Source organism: Tamandua tetradactyla, chromosome 2 (assembly GCF_023851605.1).
Source record: "Tamandua tetradactyla isolate mTamTet1 chromosome 2, mTamTet1.pri, whole genome shotgun sequence".
Taxonomy (NCBI): domain Eukaryota; kingdom Metazoa; phylum Chordata; class Mammalia; order Pilosa; family Myrmecophagidae; genus Tamandua; species Tamandua tetradactyla.
In genome coordinates, this window is record NC_135328.1 from 24,633,529 (window position 1) to 24,659,798 (window position 26,270).

Genomic DNA, 26,270 nt, shown 5'->3' on the forward strand with positions numbered 1-26,270 from the left:
CAAAGAAAACAATATGTTTAAAGACACATAGGTTTGAAAAATTATGGTGTATTTGGGGAGCTGACGTTACTGCTGGAATGAAATGCGAGAAGGGAGGATGTGAGGCTGGACCACTAAGCAGGAGCCAAACACAAATGCCTTTGTCTGCTCTGCCTAGAGGTTTAGGTTTTGTTCTATTAGTAGTAAGGCATCACTGAAGGATATATAGTGTTTTTCTTGCTTCTGTAAGGCTCTAAAGTGAAGAAAATTAGAAAAGCAAGAAGACTAAATGGAAATGATAATATTTGTATAGTACTTCACAATTGGCAAAACGTTTTTATTTCATCCATATCGCATTAAATCTTTGCAGCAGTCCTGCAACGTGTAATTATTATCCTTAAATTACAGATGAGGAAATCAAATCTCAGAGAGATCTGTTTTTTAATCTTTCACTTTCCATTTTATCATTCATCAAATCTTTGGGTACTATTCTAGTATTGGAAATAATAGTGACAAACACAACAAAGTCACTTTCCTCTGGAAGCATTTTGGTGATATATGCCCAGGATCATATAGCTAAAAAGAAGATGAGTTAGGATTGAACACAAATAATCTGATTCAAAAGTTCATGCACTTCTTTTTCAAAACCCATGCAGTCCCTCCCTCCCACCACCCCAAAAGAGTTCATGCTCTTCCTATCATACTACAGTGTGTAATGACTGCTAGTGATCGTTAGATCAGTGAATGCATTTTGCTTTAGCTGTGCTTATAGCTCTCATAATTAGCCTTTCTCCCTTCCCTTACTATCCATTCTGCTAAATTGTGACACTGAGGAGGGGGCTGATAAAAGTGTAAGTCTCATCCTTTGGGAAAACTGGTTATATTTCTTCTGCTTTAACTTGTCTTTCCTAGGATCTACTTTTATGTTCTTTTTTTTACTATGTAGCTGATAAAGAACTATAAAACATGATTCTTATAGTAAAGAAAAGATACAGCACATAACACATTAAATTTAGAAACATTTACAAAAATGTTTCCAGCCATTTGAATAGGGCTGTAATAGCTAACTCTTTATCACATCTGCAGCAGTACCTTGATGATAACACTGTGGAAGCTGTGGCCTTTCGGAAGAGCGCAAAGGAACTGTTGCAGTTAGCAGCCAAAATATTAAAGAAATTGAGAGTACAGTTCTGGCTGAGCAGTGGAACTTGTCTAGGTAAAATTCTTGTTACTTTACATTTGTCTTTTTTTTAGGCTTTAGGGATGACTAGCTTGAGTTAAGAAAATATTGGTGATATTCAAAGTGTTTTGTTTATAGATATAATGAACATTAGTGCATGGAACAAGCGTTTATTGATTTCTTTAAAGAAATTTCAGAAACATAAAATAGAAAAGTAAGAAGACCATTTGTTTGTGGTTACCCAAAATTAAAAGTAATGTGCATAAAATGTATATTGGGGCATGTAGGCTATAGTGATTATTATTGCCTCTTAAAAAAAATTCTGTTCCATTTCTTTACTTACACATTGTGCAAATTGTTTTGCATTTCACCAAAGGTTTCTAATGAGAGGAAGACTGAAGGGAGTTTCAGGAGGGCTCTTACAACCCTTTTCGAGATCGTTGACAGTGTTACTGATTGGACATCGCTGCCTTCCAGCGTTCTGTAATTCTGAGATGGGGAAATGTAGACTTCTCTAGAGTCCTTAAACAAGTTGTTGTTGAAAGGGACATTGAGAAAGATTTCTGGTTCTCCATCTAGCGCACTATCCATTAGATGAAATGTCTTTGGCATTTAAAATTACTTAGAGCTTTAAATTTTGTTCTGTTTTTATTTGTTCCCTCTGATTGTAATTGTAGTTGATTATAATTGCGTTTGTTTTTTCTTGATTATAATTGTGTTTATATGAAAGTTAATTCAGCTCCTGTTTTATAGAATGACCATTTAATTTACTATCCAACTTGGTACACGTTTAAGAGTGAACAGGAGTGCCGTTAATAATTATGTGCATATAACAGACATAAACTGGATATATGATCATCCTATCCATTAGACATTGTGGAGATTTCACACGGTTCTTTCTGTCAAGAAAATTACAGATAGAGTTGGCTAAAAAAAAGTGCATTTCACACATTTATGTGATATATGTTTTAAAGTTTAACTTTTTAGAAACAAGGTTGCCTTATAGAATATATCATCAAAAATATTTCTTAAGCATTTTTCATAATTTGTTTTGACTTCATAACCCTGTAGTTTTCTTGAATTAAGGAGCATTTTTGAAACAAGGGAATTTTATTTATTAGGTATATTCAGACTCTTTCCACTTTTCTTTTCTTTTCTTTTCTTTTTTTTTAAATATGCTGTATGGCAGGGTCACATTTCATTCTTTTTTTCTCCATGTGCATCATGTGCATATTCCGTTATTGCAGCATCATTTCTGAATTTTTTGTTTGTTTTATTGGTTTCTTTGTTTATTTGGGAAGTGCATTGCCCGGGAATCGAACCCGGGTCTCCCGTGTGGCAGGCGAAGATTCTACCACTGAACTACCCTTGTGCTCCCCTTCTTTCCATTTTTAACAGTTTTTTATTCTTTGATAGATGGGGATGCTTCAGCAAAATAAAGAACTGTTTATCTATAGGTTTTTGTCTAACTTGAAGGGGGACCTTTCTTAGGTCTCTTTAAAATCTATTACTATGTTAAAATGAAATGAAAGATTTAGAATTCCAAACAATATTACCTGGCAGCCATGCCCATAAAGGTAACTAAGCATTCATTTACTTTTTAATTCCTTTGGGTGAAATGATTGGATAGATAATAGGAGAGATCCAGGAGCCCTTAGAATTATGATATAAATTTATTTTTTTGACTATGCTGTAGCAGCTAATTGAGAAATAGATACATAAACACCTAGAAATAACTTTTGACAATGTATTGAAAATTGAGGCTAAAATTGCTTTTCTTTTTTGTGATCCAGCGGATATGAACTGTTTGGAGCTCTTAAGTTGCACAAATTACTGCTGGAGGAAAGGGAGATTGGTCAAGCAAAATAATTAAATTGTATATATTTTAGCAAATCTTAAAGGCAGTTCTATCACTAGAGGTTAATGATGAAAAATTTTCAACAATAATTTAACTTTTTTTTAGTGGATGGCCAGGTTAACGTTTTTAAAGCTAAATCTTTATTCAGAAATTAAAATTCATCATCAAACTTTTTGATGAAGGTAAGTGCTAAATAAGTTGATTAAAAGTACGTTCTTCAACAGGGGGCTGTTATAACTACAGACAGTCTTTGAGTTTGTATTTAATTTAGAAAATAGTAGTTTTGGTAATACTCCTTTTGTCTAATCCTATGAAATAAAATCCATTAATAAACAGATCATCTATTATAATGACTAATTTTGTGTGAACTTAAGTGTAAAAATTTTTTTTTTAATTTATTCTTTACTTTTAGGATGGTATCGGCAGTGCAACATTATTCCATATAGCAAAGATGTCGACCTAGGGATTTTCATACAAGATTACAAATCTGATATTATAATAGCATTTCAGGAAGCAGGACTTCCACTTAAACATAAATTTGGGAAGGTTAGTAATAAAAATCTCTTTTACATTGTAAGTAAGATATCTCAAAAACCAAGTGTATATTCAGCAACTCAGATAATTAAGAATGTTGTATAAATCATTTTATCATTCAGTATTGACCAGGATGAGTTCATTACCACTGTGACACCTGCACTATTTAAGGAAAAGCTAAAAAATCAGGCTTACTGTTAACAATGAGGAGAGAAGAATTTGGGGCTCTTGCAGATAAATGTATTACCATTATATTAGGGAAAAACGTAATTGTGAACATACTATATAATATAATATTTAACATGCAATTAATTTAATAAGTAAGAATCCCACCCATCTTCCATGAAGTCATATTGTTTTTCATGAGTCCTTTAATTTTACATTCATTTAAGCATAGATATCATTGTCTAAATGAAACATTACATTTATTGCTAAGAAGCAGAAATGTAGAATCATTTCAAATGAATGCTTGAATTTCTTATTTATCTCACATTGTCCAAGGAACCCTACCCTGGGTCCAAACAGTTTTCTCAGAGGTCGTGCAGGGATAGGTCATCATGGCCTAGAAGAAATCTCCCTGTGCCCCAAATCCATGATCCCATGCAATCATCTTCCTCTTAATTTATAACTGCCCAGGAGGGTGTTATCCTGGAAAGTAAATATGAGTGTGTTTAGTTACTGGAAAATTATTTCCCCCATCATAAATAATCATTCTAGTTTATTAAAAATTGCAGTAAAATATTTTTCTGAGATCAAAATTAAAGCAGTAGAGGGCGGGCCACCGTGGCTCAGCAGGCAGGGTTCTTGCCTGCCATTCTGGAGACCTGGGTTCAATTCCCGGTGCCTGCCCATTTAGGAAAAAAAAAAAGAAGCAGTAGAGCTTTATTCATCCAGCCAAACATTTACTGAACACTCACTGGATGTCTGCCACTGGGTTCCACACTGAATCATAAAGATGCGTAAATTATAGTCCTTACCCTTACCCTTTGCTCCCTATCTAATTGGGAGTAAAGAACACATGAGCAAATAATTTTTATGTGGTGAGTCCTGTAACAGATCAAGTGCAAAGGGAATACGATTATTTGTAGGATAGGTTTCTTTAGGGAAATGCTCTCAGAGTCCATTTTTTCTACAGCTTAACTTTTTCTACTTTTTTTTCAAGTACATAATTTTTTTCTTCAGAGTCATTATTTATTGATTAGTATGCCTGATATAGCTAATGCATGTTATATAAAGTATTTCAATGAGTTGTTTTACCCACTTTTTCATTTCCAAAATATAATTACCTAATTATTTAACAGAATTTTATACTATTTTATTATTGTTAAACACCTAGTTCTTAGATTTTTTTAATGATTAATGAGTAGAATTATTCACATCATCTCCTGTATCATTTCTTCCAATTTTATTTTTTTAACAGTTTTTATTATGAAATATAACATATACACAAAAAAGCAATCAATTTCAAAGTACATTGTAATAAGTTGTTATAGAACAGATTTCAGAGTATGGTATGAGTTACCGTTCCACAATTTTAGATTTTTTCTTTCTAACTGCTCCAGAACACTGGAGACTAAAAGAAATATCAATATAATGATTCAGCAGTCATATTCATTTGTTAAATCCTATCTTCTCTGTTATAACTCCTCCTTCTCCTTTGATCCTTCTCCCAATCTTTAGGGGTATTTGGGCTCTGTCCTTTCTAACTTTTTCATGTTGGATAGGGTGTCAATAATAAAGGATAAGGGGATGGAACTAGTTGATGTTCTTGGAGAGGCTGGCATCTCTGGATTTTAGGACTCATCTGGCCTAGGAACCCATCTGGAGGGTGAAGGTTTCTGGATAGAAATCTTAGTATGTGAAACTTTTGTAGAATCTCAGGTAGAGCCTTAGGTGTTCTTTAGGTCTAATAGGAATGAAAGAATGATTTTGGTTGTGGTTTGGCAAAGCATGGTAATTAGCACCATCTAGCTAATGCTCACATAAGAATAGCTTCCAGAATAGCCTTTCAACTCTATTTCAACTCTCTTAGCCACTGATACCTTATTTTATTATATTTCTTTCCCCCTTTTGGTAAGGAAGGCATTATTGGTCCCACAGTGCCAGGGCCAGGTTTTTCCCTGGAAGTCGTGTCCCATCTTTGCAGGAAGACTTTCACCCCTGGATGTCATGTCCCATGTAGAGGGGAGGGCAAGAGTTGGGTTTAGAGAGAGAGAGGCCACATCTGAACAACAAAAGAAGTGTTCTGGAAGTAACTCTTGGGCGTTAACTATGGGTAGGCCTACGTTCTCCATTACAGAAATAAGCTTCACAAAAGCAAACCTCAAATCAAAGTTTTGGCCTGTTGGCTTAGGAGTCCCTAATATTTGAGATGGTATCAGGGGTTTCCCCAGTGGAAAAGCTCATCTTTTCTCTCGTTCTTCAAGGGACTTTGCCATTACTTTTTAATTAAGCACCCAACATACTCTGGGATATATCTGGGTTTTACCTTAAGCTAAACATAATTACAAGCCTTCAATCCCATTCTGGATTCCATGTGCTTGAATCATTTAAGTGATCTATCCAGACAGGTTAAGTTAGATTATATGATACAGAAAAATTAGGTTTTGAACAAAATAAACCTCCCTTTCTTTGGTCTCAGAGAGTAAGTGAAGTTCTAAAACACAGACGATGTCTTTCTTACCCTTGTATTCTGATTCACCTTAGTCCCAAACCTATAGGCTTCATTCTTATCTCTAATAGAAGTCTAATCTCTTTTTTTGGTTTCTTTAACAGCTACTGTATGTAGCAGTGCTGATTTTCAGAGCTGCAGAACTCCAACTCTGAGTCTTAAGTGGCATACAGGTAGCCAAAGTTCTAGGGAGATTCCAGGCGCCAGCGTTTCAAAATCTAGAAATAACATTTAACAGCTCTGGACTAAATGTGACTGTTATAAGATCTTACAATGTGGGCCCCAATTTTCTTATAGGTGTTTTCTGAAAGAGACCATGAAATATTTGTTCCCTTGTTCCCAGCTTATTTTACACCACATAATGTCTCCAAAGTTCATTTACTTCGTTACATGCCTCATGACTTTGTTCCTTTCTGTAGCCACAAAATATTCCATCATATGAATACCCCACAGTTCACCCCTCTGCTTCTCAGTCAGTGTATCCTTCGGCCACCTCCATCCATTGGGCATCATGTATAATGTCCAAAGTCAACAATCCATGTTTTACATTATCTTCACTTCCTTTTACAGTCGTTCAAATATGTAATTTAATGATCTATGGTATTTATGTGGATTTATATATTGCCGCATTTATAGAAGTATTTATTAATTGTGATAAATATTTCTTAATAGCTTTACTTGGTTAATAAAAGAAGTACTTTTTCTTTGGTTCTTTTCCTAATAGTCAGAAAGGGACTCTGGAACAAGGTTTTTCAATTTTCTCTGTAGAGTATTACTTGAACTATCATAAGTCATTTATTCTGAGCTGTGAACAATTTTAAGAAGCAACATTGTCTATTATGAATTTAAGTAATTAGATTGTAAGATGTATCCTAATTTCGGAGGTGTTCCAACTTGGAAAAAATGTGAAAAAATATAAAATAGAAGAATCTTTTCCTTTAAAAGAAATGTTTTTAATGTATTTCCTTTGTTTCAGTCTGTGAAGGTTTTCATCTTCCCCTTAGGTAGAAGACAGCTTGGAACTGTCCTTCCAGGGAAAAGACAATGTAAAACTTGATATTTTTTTCTTCTATGAAGAGACTGACCATATGTGGAATGGAGGCACTCAGGCCAGAACAGGAAAAAAATTTAAGTATGAATCAGATAAGTACTTACAAAAGGGGCTATAGGAATAATTTCAGAGGTGGAATTAAGAAAGTAACTGAAAATGGAGGGGGATGGGCAGGAAATGCTCTGTTAAGGCTTCACCTTTAGGTGGTACTTTCTCAGCTTACCCTTAGAGCCCAAATATGCCTGCCAAGTGAGTTATGCCTGTAAGGACAGTGTGTGAAGAGAGAGTGTCCCTGGGCTTGTCAGTCCAAGAAGTCATTATGATTAGAAGTCCTTGAGTCATCAGAAAGGGAAAGCCAAAGCAAGGAATAAAAAAAATCAAGGTACTAGTGCATTTCCTAATTTAACTTATATGGACAGTTTAATTGAACACCAAAAGTACATGCAACCTTGAATTAGGACATAAGATTTTGTAGGTTTGCCCAGGTTATTGTGATGCCCTGATAAATCCTAGAGTGATTTGAACAGTGATTAAAGAAGTATTTGCAAAATCCCTTTGGGGAAATGGGAAGAAAGGGGGAAAATTCAACTTCCCCATTTAGAGAATTCCTGATATTCTCGCAAACAGTGGGGACAACCAAATCAATAGGCCGAGCTCTTGATCTTGGAGTTTGTTCCTCTGAAACTTATTCCCACAAAGAATAGGCTAAGCCTCCTTAAAGTTAGGCCTAAGAGTCACCCCCAGAAAACCTCTTTGTTGCTCAGATGTGGCCCCTCTCTCTCTCTCTCTCTCTCTCAGCCAACGTTCAGGCAAACTCACTGCCCTCCCGCTCTTTACTTGGGGCATGACTCCCAGGGGTGTAAAACCTCCCTGGCAATGTGGGACAGAAATCCTAGAATGAGCTGGGACTCAGCATCAAGAGATTGAGAAAACCTTCTCGACTGAAAGGGGGAAAAGAGAAATGGACAAAATAACGTGTCAATGGCTAAAAGAGCTCAAATAGAGTCAAGAGGTTATCCTGGAGGTTATTCTTACACATTATATAGGTATCCCTTTTCAGTTTCTGGTGTGTTTGAGTGGCTAAAGGGAAGTGCCTGAAACTATAGAGCTGTTCTCCAATAGCCATGTTTCTTGAAGATGATTATGTAAAGATAGAGCATTTACAGTGTGACTGTGTGATTGTGAAAACCTTGTGTCTGATGTTCCCTTTATCTTGGGTATGGACAGATGAGTTAAAAATCCGAATAAAAAAATAAACAAATAATAGGGGGAACAAAGGTTAAGATATATTGGGTAAATGGAAAGACTAGTGGTCAATGAGAGGGAGGGTTAAAGGGTATGGTATGTATGAGATTTTTCTTTTTATTTCTTTTTCTGGAGTGATACAAATGTTCTAAAAGTGATCATGATGATGAATATACTACAATGTGATGATATTGTGAGCCATTGATTGTACACCATGTATAGAATGTTTGTATGTTAAGAATGTTTGTGTTTGTATGTTGTTTTATCAATAAAAATATGTTTTAAAAAAAAATCAGGCCCAGAGCCTGAACCAAAAACTGATTAACTGTCAGCGCTATGGGGTGTTGCTAATTAGTTGGAAATGGATAAGGGTCCCTAAGAAGGAGAAAGTCGAGGTAAAGAAAGTGTAAATAGGAAATTGGGATTGAACAGGGCTAAGGCTATAAATGTTGGTCAAACTCTGGACTGTTCCTTTAATATGAAGGCTAATCCTTAAAGGATATTCACTGGGCTTAACAGCTACTATATTTTATCAAATATAAAATGATACTGATTGTAAGATACACCATTATTCTATGTTCGACTAAGAAAGGAAGAGCACTGCCAATACAGAAGTGATTAACAGATGAGAAAATGGGGGATAAAAGTATCTCACATGATGAAATATTCTGTTAGATTGGCATTTTTAATGTTTAGATTTTAATATGTGGCTTTTTGCTTTTATGACCATTAATCTTCTCATTTATAAAATTTGATAAGTATTACTAATCTCATTAGGGTTTTGAGATGATTAAAGATGATGCATGTGTGGGGGAGGGACTTGTGTAAGAGCCTTTTTATCATGCTTTTTCTTTGTGTCAGGCACTATTCTGAGCAGGTTAATAAAAGTCTTAACATATTTAATCCTCACAAAAGCCTTAGGAAGTAGATATTTTGTGAAGCCCTGAGAATTTAAGTAATTTGTTCAAGATCACACAGTAAGTAAGTGGCATCAGACAGATAGCAGTCTGTCCCTGAAGTTCCTACTTTTAACCCCCATTTGTATGGCCTTCTTTATACACCTGACATTATGAAGCACTTAGCATGGTGCCTAGCACTTAGCAAGTTATCAGTAAATGGTGGTTATTATTAATATTATTTTATTAATATTGTTATAATTATTTGTGTTGTTACTATCATTACTGCCATTCCTCTGGCAGTCATGTGACTACCTTGTGGGAGTAAATGTGCCTCAGGAACTAGCTGAGATTGGAGCTTCTGCTGGTGAATGAATTTGAGCCTCTGCTTCCAATAAGGAGTATTCTGTGAACACAGGAAGAGGATTAAACTCAGACTTCCTCTGGGGTACCTTGATGCAACTCTACGGGGATCCCTGAATCCTTATTTGAAGTCAGGGTACCTTCTCGTAAGATTAAACTTGTTCTGGAGGTTTGAGAGTAACCCAAATGTTTTCTTCAGAGTCATGAAGTATCATCAAATTAATACTGATACCAGAACATAGTCTTGAAACTTTTATTTATTAAAAGAAATTATTTTGCTTTATGGTAACAGATTCCTTCAAGCTGAGTAAGCTCTGATTGTCAGACACTCAGAAATTAGGCAGGTGACTATATCATTGTCTCTCTTGTTATAGCTAAGTGAATGGGGAGAGGGTAGTATATGTTTTTTAAATTGAACTATGACTTGTTTATTTGAAAAATGGCGATAATAATAGAAATTGCCACATGGGCTTTTTCTAAGGATTAAATGAGCTAATATACGAAAAGGGCTTTGAACATTGCCTAGCATGTCCTGAGTGCTCAGTAACTATTAGCTGCTTAATACTCCTTCTTCTCCTCTTGCTACTAGTATAACTCCCAGTAGTAGTAGTAAAGAAAACTATTCTTCTTTAATCTTATGAGAAATTTCTAAACTAGAAACCTATATAATTATCTCAATATTAAACTTTGCTGTCTCTTCTTAGGAAACACATTTGAGAGTGTCACTTTTTTTCTAAGAAAGATAATTTTTAGACCCAGTGTTAGAATCCTGGTATTCTTAAATTTCCTTCTAAGGCTTGAACTTCTTTCTTCTCGTGGACATGATCTGAAATCTGCAAACCTCAAAAGAATTGTTCATTTCCAACTACTACATTTCTGGATAGGAAAAACTTCTTTCATTCTGCTTTAACTGCTCTTTATAGTAGCAGTGTTCGGAAAGTGTGAAGTGTTCTGATTATTTAACAAGAGAAATGAGCAGTAACAAAACTATCTGTGCAGATGGTGTGCGTCCCAGATTTTCTGTCATGTTACTGTGACCTTAAAAGGCAGAGAAAAGAACAGGGAATGGCTGCATAGAGTAGATTCTTTGGAAGGTTCCACCAGCCATATGCCATTTTCATTCTTTTCAGCATGATTTACTTTAAGGAACTGCAGAATCTTAGCTTTACATATTTTCACATTACCAACCCTAGGAGGTAAAAACCTTTTAAAGCTGGTGTAAGGATCTTTTTTATCTTTACTTCTATTTTTTATTCATGTGTAGTGCATTCTGAGAAAATTTTAATAATATCATCAAATGCTTACCATTTTTTAAAAGGCTTAAGGGAAATTCCGGAAGGAAGAAAAAAGATTCTCCCTTTTTAAAGCATTGTTCTGGATTCCTTTAGAATGATGTCTGTGGTTCTAAAATGTAATAGCAATTGTAATATTAATAGCAATAATAAAGAAATAGCTGTCAGGGCATCTGTTAAATGTCAGGCATTAGGATAGGGACTTTATGTATATCACCTCATTTCATCCTCATACTGTCCTATGGGTTTGGTAATCTCACCCCCAGTTATTATGAGGAGACTGTGCCTCAGAGAAGTAAAGGAACTAGTGGTAGGTCATCAGATCACTAATGGCAAAGCCAAAATTTAACCCCAGACCTGCTTGATGTTTAAGCTTAAATGCTTTCTGTCAAGAGTTAGTAGGTTAAATGAGTTAGTACATGTAATGCATTTAGAACAGTAGCTGGCACATAAAAAGTGTTATCTAAGTATAAGCTACTGCTTCTACTGAAATGACTATTGTATTCCTGTTACTGTCACTTTGACTATAGTTATTACTACTGTATTGCCCTGGTACAAAGCATATCCCCTTCAATACAGTGGTAATTTGGATTTGTGACTGTGGGCAAGCATTTTCTCCCCAGGATTTGTGATGGGCATTCCATCCCTAGTTTTCAACCTGTCCACCCCTTTAACTAAATCCATTATTTTACCTATAATCCAAATCCCATTCTTAAATATTGCCTTGATTTTATATATTTTTTCTTTACAGTCCAGTCCACCAGTAATAAAAAGTGACGTATATAATATGACTCTAGGATGGTGAAGTTTTAATAGCACAACCTCACAGATTTTATAGAGACTTCCCAGGTTTCTTTGGGTTGTTTCTTTCCTTCCCATCTGAATCGGTTGATATGGATAGAGGTCAGAAATTTGAGAGGTAATAATAATGGTTGAGTTTTGTTAACTACTTATTATGTGCCAGGTACTATGCCATTCTTATATGCATCATTTCATTTAACTGTCACAATAAGTTTATAAGGGAGAATTTTTTAATGCTTTTTATTGTGAAATATAACATATATACAGAAAAAGCAATAATTTTCAAAGTGTATTTTAACAAGTAGTTACAGAACAGATTTCAAAGTTTGGTATGGGTTACTGTTCCACATTTTCAAATTTTTCCTTCTAGCTGCTCCAAAATACTGGAAACTAAAAGAAATACCATTATAGTAATTCATCAGTCATACTCATTTGAAGGAGTATTAACAGTAGATAGAAATCATGGTGACGCTAACACCATGGGTGACTAAAAGAATGGGCTCTCAAACCTCAGTCTGAGTCTTTCTCTGCCTTAATTTCCTCATTTGTAAAATGATGACAATAATGAAATCTCTCTTTAAAAGGGAGTTAATTGGTGGCTTGTGGCAGAATTCTCACCTGCATGCCAGAGGCCTGGGTCCAATTCTTGGAGCCTGCCCATGCAAAAAAAAAAAAGGCGGCGGGAGCGGGGTAGTTAAAACTTATTCCATGAAAACACCCCCAATGACCTCTTCATCCTCTAATAGGAAATCTACCACGAACCATACCATGACTCTTCCCCTTGGGCTAATAGTGGCTCTGTATTTCATTTGATATTTGCAGTTCCTGCTTATTGTATAGTTTTCCAGATAATTTGGATTGGTCTCTGTAAGCCTAAACTCCTATCCAAGTGTGGTTTCTGTGTAATTTCTCATTTCATTTCTGCAAAATTAATTGTTACCTGCTGTATGCTAAGAACACTGACATGACTATCACTTAGTTTTGCTCTCAAGATTTCATAGTCTAGACCTTGAAACAAATTTAGAGTATTCCATCAGCAGTGCAATAAATGAAGTATGTGTAATGTACAGTTGAGATACCAAATCAGCTCTATCTGGAAAAAACAGCAAGGACATGTGCCTTTAATTAAGGAAGTTTTTAAAGTAGAGTTTAAATCATTCCTTCCAAATTTTATTATTTTATCAGTCTTTTCAAAGAAAAACCTTTTGGCTATTGTTTGCTTGTATTTCGTTAATTTCTACTCATCTATTTCATTCCCTTCCTTGTACTTTTTGCTATTTTATTTGCTGTATTTTTTAACTCATTGAAATAGTTGCTTAAGTCATTCCTGCTTTTCTTAGCCTCCTATTTGAAAATTAATTTATCTCTAAGTATGACTTTAGCTGTATTCCACAAAGCCCTAACTCTCTTCAATTCTGTGAAGGCTGAGAGAGGTAAGGATGCAGTAGAAGAAAAGTTCGGAGCTAGCAGAAGTTGGTTCCTTCAGGTGTCCCCATAACATAAAAGTGCAAAGTTAAGCAGCAAGTGCTGATGTTGAAGGTGCAGCAGAAGATCTAGCTAAAAAAATTGATGAAAGTGTCAACACTGAAGAATAGATTTTCTATGTAGATGAAGCAGTCTTATATTGGAAAAAGATTCTATCCAGGACCCACATAACCAGAAAGAATTTGTCAGTGCCTGGCTTCAAATCTTCAAAGGATAGGCTAGCTCTCTTGTTAAGGGCTGATGCAGCTAGTGACTTGAAGTTGAAGCCATGGCTTACTTACCATTAAAAAATCCTGGGGCTCTTAAGAATTATACTAAATCTACTCTGCCTGTGCTCTGTAAATGGTGCAGCAAAGCCTCAATGATAGCACATCTGTTTACAACATGGTTTACTGGATATTTTAAGCCTACTGTTGAGCTCAAGACCTACTGTTCAGAAAAAAAAAAGATTCCTTTCAAAATATTACTGCTCATTGACAGTTCACCTGATCATCAAGAGCTCTCTAATGGATATATACAGTTTGATTTATGTTGTTTTCATGCTTGCCAACACGGCATCCATTCTGTAACCCATGCATGGAAGGAACCATTTCAATTTTAAAGTCTATTATTTCAGAAATACATTTCATAAGGCTATAGCAGCCATAGATAATGATTCTGCTGATGGTTCTGGGAAAAGCAAATTGAAAACCTTTAAGGAAAAAATTTACCATTCTAGATACCATTAAGAACATGTGTGATTCATGGGAGGAGGTCAAATTATCACCATTAACAGGAATTTGGAAGAAGTTGATTCCAACCCTCATGGGTGACTTTAAATGGCTCAAGACTTCAGTAGAGGAAGTAACTGCAGATGTGGAAATAGCAAGATAGCTAGAATTAGAAGTGGAGACTGAAGATGTCACTGAATTGCTGCAGTCTCATGATAAAACTTGAACAGATGAGGAATTGCTTCTTATGGATGAGCAAAGAAAGTGGTTTCTTGAGATGGAATCTTGGAATCTCCTCCTACTGAAGATGCTGTGAACACTGTTGAAATGACAACAAAGGATTTAGAATATTATAGAAACTTAGGTGATAAAGCAGGGACAGCAATTTGAGAGGATTGACTCCAACTTCTACTGTGGGTAACATGCTATCAAATAACATCATGTGCTACAGAGAAATCTTTTGAGAAAGAAAGAGTCAAGGTGAAAACTTCATTTTCTTGTTTTAAAATTGCCACAGCCCCTCAACCTCCAACGGCCACCACCCTGATCAGTCAGCAGCCATCAACATCAAGGCAAAATCCTCCACTAGCAAAAAAATTACCACTTGCTGACAGCTCGGGTGATGATTAGCATTTTTTAACAATAAAGAACTTTTTTTTTTTTTTTAACGTGGGCAGGTACCAGAAATCGAACCCGGTTCTCCGGCATGACAGGTGAGAATTCTGCCACTGAGCCACTGTTGCACCACCCAATAAAGTAGTTTTAAATTGAGGTGTGTACATTGTTTTTTGTTTTGTTTTTTTTTGACATTATGCTATTGCACACTTAATAGACTACAGTGCAGTACAGACATAACTTTTATGTGCATTGGAAACCAAAACATACATGTGACTCACTTTATTGCAGTATTCACTTTATAATATGATATTCTCCAGGCTATGCCTGTATAAGCAACCCTAGCTTCCTTTTAGGTATTGTTTGCATAGTATTTCATTTCCTACCCTTTTACTTTCAGCTTTTCTGTATCCTGGTATTTAAATTGCATTTCCTATAAGCAACATAGGTGGGTTGTTGTTTTTTAACCCTGACAGTCTTTGAACTATGCTTATTTATATCAGATGTAATTTATTATGTTGGGGTTTAAATCTTCCATTTGCATATTTATTGTTTCTTATCTTGTAATTTTTTTCTTACTATTCTTTTAGTGACTATCCTAAAAATTAGCATGTGGATCCTTTACATATTAAAGTCTAATATAAATTACTACCCTTACCATTTCATAGACATTGCAGTGACCCTGCATCATGTATTATTTGTCAGGTATTTTATTTTCCATACATTTTTTTTTTTTTTTTTTTTAAAGAGAGAGGGAGGAAGGGAAGGAAAGAAGGAAGAAAGGGAAACATCTTTAAACATTTTCTTGTTTTATTGTATTTTGTTTTTTACATGGGCTGGGGCCGGGAATCGAACCGAGGTCCTCCGGCATGGCAGGCAAGCACTTTGCCCGCTGAGCCACCGCGGCCCGCCCCTATTTTCCATACATTTTAAAGCTCACAAGTGAAAATTATCATTCTTACTTTAAATAATCCCTATTTATTTCAATTTTCCCAATTTTACTCTTTCCGTTATTCTCCATTCTTCTTTGCATCTCCAAACTTCCATCTAGCATCATTTTCTTTTTACCTGGCATCATTTTCTTCTCTTGGAAGGAACTCTTTAATATTTCCTTTTTGCTGGTTTGCGAGAAATGGATTCTCTTAAGTTTTTGTTTGTCTAATAATGTCTTTATGTCAGTTTCATTTTAAAGGATATTTTCATTGGATGAGTAATTGTACATTGGCAGTCATTTCCTATCAGGCCTTTGAAGGTCATTCCATTATCTCTTGGTTTTCATTGTTACTGATGAAAAGGCAACTATCAGTCTATGAAGACAATGGCTTTTTTTGCTGTGCATAAAAGCTTTTCTTTATCTTTGGTGTTCATCAGTTCTACTAAGACATGCTTAAGTATTCTTTTCTTTTCTGTGACTTGATTTGAACATTTTTCAACCATTTTATTTTCAAATATTGCTTCTGCCTCATCTCCTATTAGATCTTTTCACCTTTAGCCCCAATGAACTCTCAGAAGCTCTGCTCACCTCACCCTTTCAGCTACTTCTTCAGGAATTGGCAGATACTCTACGTAAAAAGTCGCCCGAAATGCCAGGCTTACCTTTTTTTTCTTTCATTTCGTAGATGCTGACCCTACAGTCCTTTCCTTTCAGGTATTGTTTACATAGTATATCATTTCCCATCCCATTATTTCAGCCTTACTAAATCCTCACTCTCTCAAGCCTGCCTTTCAAGCAGTTTTTTTTTTTTTAATATTTTTAATTGTGAAATGTAACATATATACCAAAAAAAGCAATAATTTTCAAAGCATATTTCAACAAGTAGTTGCAGAACAGATTTCAAAGCTTGGTATGGGTTACTATTTGACACTTTCAGTTTTTTCTTTCTAGCTGCTCCAAAACACTGGAAGCCAAAAGAAATACCATAGTGATTCAGCAGTCATACTCGTTTGTTGAATCCTGTCTTTTCTGTTATGACTGCTTTTTCTCCTTTGGTCTTACACCCAATCTATAGGGATATTTGGGTTATGCCCATTCTAACTTTTTCCATATTGAAAAGGGATTCAAGCAGGTTTTAAAAATATTTTGTGCAGCTTTTCTAGTTATTGTCAAAAGGGGGGTTGGCTCAAATTACTTGTTCCACCATCAACAGATGATGAAAGCCCCAATCATGTTAATTTTCAGCAATAAGAAAACATGTAGTGGTGGAGTTATACAGAAAAGGTAGGATTTAACAAATGAGTATGAGTGCTGAATCATTATACTGATATTTCTTTTAGTCTCCAGTACCTTAGAGCAGCTAGAAATAAAAACCTAAAATTGTGGATTAGTAACCCATACCAAACTCTGAAATCTGTTCTACAATTAATTGTTGCGAAGTACCTTGAAATTTGCTTTTTTGTATATATGTTATTTTTCACAAAAACATGACAGAAGGAGGTGTATAACAGAAAAGGTAGGATTTAACAAATGATTATAACTGCTGAATTATTATGTTGCTATTTCCTTTGGTCTCCAGTGTCTTGGAGCTCCCAGAAGACAAAACAAAAAACTGTAATCCATACCAAACTTCAAAGTCTGTTCTATAACTGCTTGTTGAAATGTACTTTGAACTTTATTTTTTTTTTGTATATATGCTATATTTTACTATTTAAAAAGTTAAAAAAAGAAAGACAAGCAAGTAGTAAAGCCATGTGTTCTGGTTTGCTAGCTGCTGGAATGCAACACACCAGAGACAGATTGGCTTTTAATAAAAGGGAATTTATTTTGTTGGTTCTTCAGAGGAAAGGCAACTAACTTTCCGCTAAGGTTCTTTCTTATGTGGAAGGCACAAGATGGTCTCTGCTGGTCTTCTCTCCAGGCCCCTGGGTTCTAACAACTTTCCCCGGGGGGACTTCTTTCTGCATCTCCAAAGACCTGGGCTGAGCTGCTAGTACTGAGATGAGGAATGCAGAGCTGCTTCGGCTGTGCTACTTGGCACTCTCTCATTTAAGCACCAGCCAATTAAGTCAAACGTCACTCATTGCAGCAGGCATGCCTCCTAGCCGACTGCAGATGTAATTGGCAACAGATGAGGTTCATGTACCGTTGGCTTATGTCCTCAGCAACAAGACTAGGTATGCTCACCTGGCCAAGTTGACAACTGAATCTAATACACCATGCAAATAATAAGTGACTCATGAGAAGAAATGACTTAAAGAATACCTTTGGTGGCAATCTATTTTAATGATGTGGGATGGATAATAATCTATGAATTAAAAACTGCTAAATAGTATTAGTATTTCAAAAGCAATCCTGAAAATTGTTACAGCAGAATATCCTTGTAGCCTACATGAACGTAATGCTAAGGGACAAAGTTTGCTTAACTTCTAAGTAGAGTAAGTTTCTGGATAGCAGGTGGATATCTGACAATATTGACAAAAGTAGAAGATAAGTCATAAATTCTGTGGCTGCATTTAATACTAATTCTTAAATTGTTTTTATTAAAATCCTTCCTAGATACAAAGAAGAACCTAGTGAACCCTAAGCAAAGGATAGAGAATTCTTTTTTTTTTTTTGGTAATATTTGAGAGCTAAAAGATAGAGGTGTTTGAGATAAACAGTAATGGGAATCTCATGAATTGGATCTTCACTTTTTATTTGATTGTGCTGTTCACATGAGAAGTAGGCATGGTGAATAATGTTATGATATCAGTAAATGTACAGAATTTTATTTCTCAGTGTCTTGTTTTTCCTTTAATTCTTAAAGATTTTACCAGCCTTCTCGATTTTCCTTGTCAGCAGTTTTTATTCTACCCTGTCTTTTTTGTTTTTGTTTTTTGTTTTTGGCATGGGCAGGCACCAGGAATTGAACCGGAGTCTCCAGCTTGGAGGGCGAGAATTCTGCCACTGAGCCACCATCACACTGCCCATTTCCCCTGTATTTTAAATAAACTTTTTATTTGGGGATAATTTTAGATTTGCAGAAAAGTTGCAAAGATAATACAGAGAGTTATGATAAATCCCTCACCCAGGTTCCCCTAATTTGAACATACTATGTTACCATGGCTCATTTGTCAAAACTGAGAAACCAACAATGGTACATTACATTTAACTAAATTCTAGACTTTTTGCAGATTTTACCAGTTTTTCCACTAATGTCCTCTTTCTGTTCCAGGATCAAATCCAGGATACCACACTGCATTTAGATACTTGGCTTTTGAAACTTGCTTTTAATCCTAGATCTTAAGCATGTTACTAGTAGTACCAAGTTATCATATATCATGACTGTCACCATTCTGTCCATGCAAGGGCATTGAGTTGCCTTCTTTTAAAAGTAACTTCTCAGTATCTCTAGCTAGAAATAATCTCCCCTTCCTGTGAATATCCATTGTTTTTTTTTTTTTTTTTCTTTTCTTTTCTCTTTCAGACTTTATTGGGGTGCTTTTATGGATTTGTCTGACCTTTTGGGGTAATAGGTAGAATCAGTCCTGGTAAATCTGTCAGACTGAATGAAACCTGAGCCCTAGATAAACACAAATCATGCCTCTTCTTGCACTGAGTTTGTTTAATGATATAGGTTGACTCCAAATTAATGGCCTGATCCAACCTGGCATCTTTGGAGAATTGAAGCCATGAGGTTGAGAGATATTTGATGAAACATCACTCATAGGCTCTTTCAGCTTCATAGATTGATACCATGCTAACATCATCTTAATTTTCAAGAAACATTTGTCTTTTTAGTACTTACAGCTGTGAAGCTAAAAAGACAAAATTTGAATAATTTGTTTAAATGAGTTTATTTAAAACTTTGGCTTCTCACATTTCCGGCTGTTTATGCCTTTATATTTTACAACATATAGATTATGTCATAGATCTCCTATGACATAGGAGACAACTAACTATGTCATAGATAGTTATATGTTAACTATATACTTAGACAATATACTGAAGTGGCAGTTATTTATATAGCAAGGTTTGTTTGTTTGCTTAAGAGACGATTACTTCAGAATGAATTGCAAATCTTTCATTTACATGAAGTGAAAAATACTTTAAAGACTGCCATATATTTTCTTGGTTGAATGTAATTTTATTAGGTATTTAAAAGTAGATGCCATTCCAAGATAAATACAAAAATAAAAACTGAAAGATTTTTTTACCCAATGTTCATAGCAGCCTTATTCATACTAAATTTTGGTAAACAACCAACCCATACCCATCTTCTGATGACCAGATAAACAAATTATGGTATTTTCAAACAGTGGAATACTACTCAGCAACAAAGAAGAATGCATTACTGGTATACCCAATAACATGGATAGATTTCCAGGGCATGCTAAATGAAAGAAGTCAGATAGGAACAGTACATACAATTAAATTCCATTTATTGGAAAGTTTAGAACAGGCAAAACTGATCATGAGTGAAATAAGAATAGTGATTGCCTAGGGCCAAAATGGAGAAGGAAGAATGCATAACTGCAAAGGAGCAGAATTATAGGAAAAAGTAGTAGAAATATTGTCTATCTTGATTGTGGTGGTGGTTACATAGGGATAGGCAGTTGTCAGAGCTCATCAGACAGTACATTTAAAGTGGGTGCATTTCATTGTATATAAATTACATGTCAAAAGTTTATTTTGAAAGTTTAAAACGGAAAAAGATGGTATTTCTGCTTTATGAATTGGAAAAGAGATGCTAAGAGAAAAGAGGTCAAGATTACAAGTTGAGACTGTGGCATAAATAGGACCAGAACCAGTGGATTGATCGGTGAGCCTTTGTATCTGCTGTGACCTAATTTGATAATCTGACATCAAAATAAAAGAAAATAACACTTTCGTATTAACTATGAAATTTGAAATAATTTTAACCACCCTTTCTCATTGTTATAACCAAAGAAAAATTCTATAAAAATTGCCTGAGGGAAAACAAGCATAACTAGAGTCTAATTGGATTTTGATGAGCTTTAGATATAATTTTTGAAAGTGATGCAGTAGAAATAAAAATATCCTGAGGTTTTGTCCATTAACAATTGCAGAAAAGTTTTGTACATGTTTTGGTGATAGTTTTTTATATAGTCTTATATATGTGCATTCAGGCATCAAATGATAACTGGCCATATAAGCTTTAATTTGTCCATTCATTGGCGGTATATATATCTCTGTGGCGTAGATGGTTGTTAGTTCTGTCACTGGGGTAGTGGTCCATGGGAATTGTGTGACTGAGATTAAGTCATTAGGGTTGATGAAATCATTAAATTTATAGTGGCAGTCAGTGAGTAAACAAGTTTTAATAGGTGGAATTTTATTATATGAAAACATATGCTATATACATATATTGACTATATTTTGTCAATATACATATATTGACAGTATACATATATTGACTATATATTGACTATATATTTGAGATAGGGATGGATTTTAGGATCATTAAGGATCTAGAGAGACTATTATCTAGCCAGGCTCTGAAAAATACATTAGCAATTCCTAATTTTGCTTTTGTATAATCTGGTGGGTTTGTGAGAAGTTTAGTGGAAATGGTTAAAAAGTACTAGGCAGGGAAACTTTCATTTTCAAAAGTTGATTCTTATTCTTAGGTGACTGCTTAAGCGCAAGATGGGTGGTTGTGACTTACAATCATTGTGGTACAGTAATTCCTCATTGTAGCACAATCCCTTTTCTCTACACAAAAAGCATTGAAATACATCTAAAAGACATAGCTGAACTAAAAGAGGGTAGAGTAGATGGCAAAGAAGTAGTATTTAAAGAGTCTTTCCAAATCAAAGACAGACAAGCACAATACATAATACATTTACATCTAGATACTTCTTAAGGAAATGGTAGCATCAGGAACAAAAAATTTTAGAGATTATCAGAGAAAATAGATTGCTCACAAAGGAACAGCAGTTACACCTCAGCAACAATATAATGGTTTAACATCTTCCAAAAGCTGAGGAGAAATAATAAGTGTCTATCTAGAATGTTCCATAAAGTTAATACTAATATTCAAGAGTGAGGTTGAAATAAAGAGATTTGTAGATATACAAAGAAAGTTTATGCCTCACAGATCCATACTTAAAGACCAAGAAAAGGACCCAGAAATAAGACGTGATATAGATGAAATAATGGTTGTGTTAGTTTGCAAGCTGCTGGAATGCGATATACCAGAACTGGAATGGCTTTTAAAAAGTGGAATTTAATAAGTTACTAGTTTATAATTCTAAGCCTATAAAAATGTCCAAACTAAGGCATCCAGGGAAAGATGCCTTAATTCAAAGAACACCTCTGTCAGCTGGGTAGTCTTGTGGCTGGCATCTGCTGGTCCCTTACTCCTGGGCTCCATTGCTTTCAGCCTTTGTTCCTGTAGGTGTTCCTCACTTTGCCTCTCCAGAACTGGCTTTCATCTCTTGGCTTCCCTTGGCTCTCTCCAGGTTCTGGCTTGCTTAACATCTCATGGGAATGATCCTGGAGTCCAAGCATCTCCATACATCCATGTCTCTATTAACCATGTGTCTGCATCTTTGTCAGCTCTGCTCTTAAGTTTCTGTTGGCTCTTGTTTCTGAGTCTTCTGTCATTCCTGGCTCTTTCTAAAATGTTTCCTTTTAAAGGAGTCCGGTAAACTAATCAAGACCCACCTGAAGTTGGTGGAGTCACATTTACCTCTAGTCAGAAGGCTACAGCCTCAATTGGGTGTGCCACATCTCCATGGACATAATCTAATCAAAAGTTTCTACCTACAGTATTGAAGTAGGATTAAAAGAAATGGCTGCCCCCGTGGGATTGGGTCAGGATTAAAACATGACTTTTCTAGGGTACATAATAGATTCACATAGCACAATTGTGAACACAGAAATGGATAAAATATATCAGTATATTAGTTAACATTGCCTGTTGTATTGGTTTCCTAGGGCTGCTGTAACAAATTACCACAAACTTGGATTAAAACAAGAAATTTATTCTCTCATGGTTCTGGAGGCCAGAAGTCTGAAATCAAGGTGTCAACACAGTTGCTTCCTTCTGGAGTCTCTGAGGGAGAATCTTTTACATGCCCCTCTTTTAGCTTCTGGTGGCTGCCAGCAATCCTTGAGATTGCTTGACTCACAGATGCATCTCTGGTCTCTGCCTCCTCTGTCTTTATATTGCTTTCTCTTCTGTGTGTCTTCTCCTCATCTCTTTTCTTATAAGGACACTTGTCTCTTAAACTCTGATCTGGAATGGTATCATCTCAGTATCCTTAATTTAATTACATTTGCAGAGACCTTTTTTTCCACATAAAGTCATATTCACAAATTCCAGGTGGACATATCTCTTGTGGGTACCATCATTTGACCCACTATACCTGTAAAAAAAATAACAAAGATTTAATGTGTTAAAAAGAGAAAGAACAAAAGAGGAAAACTCTTGATAATAAGTTTGGGAGACGTTATGTCATTGTTCACAGAATAGTTCAAGTATACTAAGGGCCATAGTTAGGAAGAGGGTAGAGATTCTGCATGAATTAGAAATCAGCAATTAAAAGACATCTTTTTAATGTAAGAAACATCAAAATGCCCTCCTAAATAACTCATAAGTTAAAAAGGAAATCATAATGGATATGATAAAATATTTAAGGGTCAAAGGTAGTGAATGTGCTACATACCAAAACTTATAGGATGCAGCTAAAGGAATAGAGGAAAACTGACAGTCTTGAAAACATCAAATATGAAAAAATAGATTTAAAAAACAAAGCATTCAAATGAAGAAAGTGAAAAAACAATAGAGTCCAGCTTGGAAGAGAACAAGGTACAACTTTCTTTGGTTGTCACATAACTGAGTTCATCTAACACCAGTTGTGTCTGCCATGCTGCCCAAGTTCTACTCCAGCCAGATCAAAGTCACGTGCTTGAGGTGCACCAGTGGGGAAAGTGTGCGACATCTGCTCTGGCGCCCAAGATCAGCCTCCTATGTCCATCTTCAAAGATGTCCATCTTCAAAGATGACATCGCCAAGGCAATTGGTGAGAGAAGGGACTAAGGATCACTGTGAAACTGACTATTCAGAACAGACAGGCCCAGATTGAGTTGGTATCATCTGCCTCTGCCCTGATCATGATAGCCCCTAAGGAAACACCCAAAGACAGAAAGAAGCTGAAAAACATTAAGCACAGTGGAAATATCACTTGATGATGTTGGCATTACTCAATAGGTGCAGCACTGATCTTTAGCCAGAGAACTCTCTGGAACTATCAGAGATTCTGAGACTGCTCGGTCTGTGGGCTGCAAAGTTGATGACTGCCATCCTCCTGACATCGTAGATGACATCAACAGTGGTGCAGTGGAATGTCTAGCTAGTTAAGAACTACAAAGGAAAATATTTAATAAAGGATCGTTTGACAAAAAACAAAGAACAATAGAGTCAGCCTAAGAAAAGCTAAGAAGGAAACCAAGAGAATAAATGAATGAAAGAGAAAACAAACAGAATCAAAGATCAATAAATCCAAATGCTGATACTTAAAAAAATAAAAATTAAAAAGAAAGGAGGAAATATTAAACCTCCAAATCTGGGGAATTCCTGATATTCTCACAAGCCGTGGGGATAACCTCAATCTTGAGGCTCGCCCCTGTGAATCTTATTCCTGCAAAGGATTGGCTAGGCCTACTCAGTGAATCTTATTCCTGCAAAGGATTGGCTAGGCCTACTTATAATTATGCCTAAGAATCTCCCCAGAGAACATCTTTGTTACTCAGATGTGGCTCTTTATGCCAACTTGACAGGTGAGTTCACTGCCCTCCCTGCTACATGGGACATGACTCCCAGGGGTATGAATCTCCCTGGCAATTTGGCACCTGAATCCCAGGGATGAGCCATGACCCAGCATCATTGGATTGAGAAAGCCTCCTTGACCAAAAGGGGGAAAGAGAGAAATGAGACAAAATAAAGTTTCAGTGGCTGAGAGATTTCAAAGTCAAGAGGTTATCCTGGAGGTTATTCTTATGCATTATATAGATATTGCTTTTTAGTTTATGGTGTATTGGAGTGGCTGGAGGGAAGTACCTGAAGCTGTTGAACTGTGTCCCAATAGCCTTGATTCTTGAAGATGAGTATATTACTATATTGCTTTTACAATGTGACCATGTGATTTGAAAACTTTGTATCTGATGCTCCTTTTATCCAGGGTATGGATAGATGAGTTAAAAAAAAGGGGGGGGGTGGGTGGGTAAAAACTGGGTAGACTGAAATACTGGTGGTCAATGAGAAAAAGGGGTAAGGGGTATGGGATGTATCAGATTTTTCTTTTTTCTTTTTATTTCTTTTCCTGGAGTGATGCAGATGTTCTAAAATTGATCATGATAATGAACACAAAACTGATGATATTGTGAGCCATTGATTGTACACCATATATGGACTGTATGTATGTGAAGATTTTCCAATAAAAATATTTTTAAGAATCTTAATGAGAAACCACATGCAGTGGTAAATTCTGGCATTTATCTTATGATTATTTACTGCCATTCTGGTGTATAGACTATGGCATGGAATTACCCTTTTAAAAGTACCAGAAAGATGAGCTAGGATGAATTATATATGTAGAAATTCTGTATATATACAAATGGCTATGAGCTGTATTCCTCTTGATAGAGAGATGAGAGACTTACTTCATTAAGCAAAAATGATAAGATGGTATGAGCTATGGATAATAATTCATGCTTTTGGAACTGCTTGGTATCCTATCTTAGGCAAAAACTGGTAAAAATAACAAGAAAATAACAGAAATTCCAAAGAAATTTATTTCTAGGTGGATGTCCTATAGTTTGCCAAAAAGCGTCATTCCTTTAAATTTTAGAGGTTATCTATAATTCTAATAAATGTTATAAACTGTAAAACCTTTCACATACTTGGTATTTAAATTATTTTCCAAATTCTCATAGTAGACTTAGGCAATAAAAGCAACCTTAAAAATGTGATTTTTCTTCCCCGAGAATGTCTCTGCCCATCCATATCTTTGTGAGTGAATCTAACAGATTCAAGTAAATTTACTTTCAAAATAAAAAAACAAAAACACTAATCACCAGATATCTGGTGAGATTAGTCAAGAAAAAGACAGAATAAAGACAATATTCAGAATGAAAAGAGAGTCTCAAATACAGCTGTCACTATATACACTATATAAACACTATGCACTATATAAACACTATACACTATATAGTTATACACTATATAAACAAACATTTATATAGTGTTTAGTAGGTACCAGATACTGTTCAAAGCCATTTAAAATATTAACTGGTTTACTCCTCAAAACAACTGTAAGAAGATATCATTAATCCCATTTTACAAATGAGTCACTGAGTGTCACTTTATAGCTAATAAATGGCAAGCCAGCACTCGAACCCAGGACATCTGGTTTTGGAGTTCTTACTCTTGTCTGTGCTATGCCACCTCTCTCAAAAGGGAATATGAACAACTTTAGGTTGATAAATGTGATCATTAGGTAAGATGTGAAAATGATAAAATTTTCAAGATAAACAACACAAAATGAACTAAAGATGAGCTAGACAACCTACACTCATTAAACATATTGACTTAGTAATAAAAAAAAAATCCTCCTTTCACTAAGATACTAAGAATTAGACAGGCTG

At 35.4% G+C, this 26,270-nt stretch overlaps 1 protein-coding gene across 9 annotated transcripts in view; it reads left to right on the top strand.

Annotated features, from left to right (window-relative positions):
• The window catches only part of FKTN (fukutin), a 102,749-nt gene that overhangs the window by 64,219 nt on the left and 12,260 nt on the right, over positions 1 to 26,270 (top strand). For 8 of the 9 annotated variants that reach the window (XM_077140999.1, XM_077141003.1, XM_077141004.1 and 5 more), the window contains 3 exons: positions 1,066 to 1,195; positions 3,430 to 3,563; positions 7,227 to 7,354. In XM_077140999.1, the coding sequence (XP_076997114.1) occupies positions 1,066 to 1,195; positions 3,430 to 3,563; positions 7,227 to 7,354 (392 nt within the window). The remainder of the gene's footprint in view (positions 1 to 1,065; positions 1,196 to 3,429; positions 3,564 to 7,226; positions 7,355 to 26,270) is intronic. The other variant, XM_077141038.1, reaches the window with a different exon arrangement.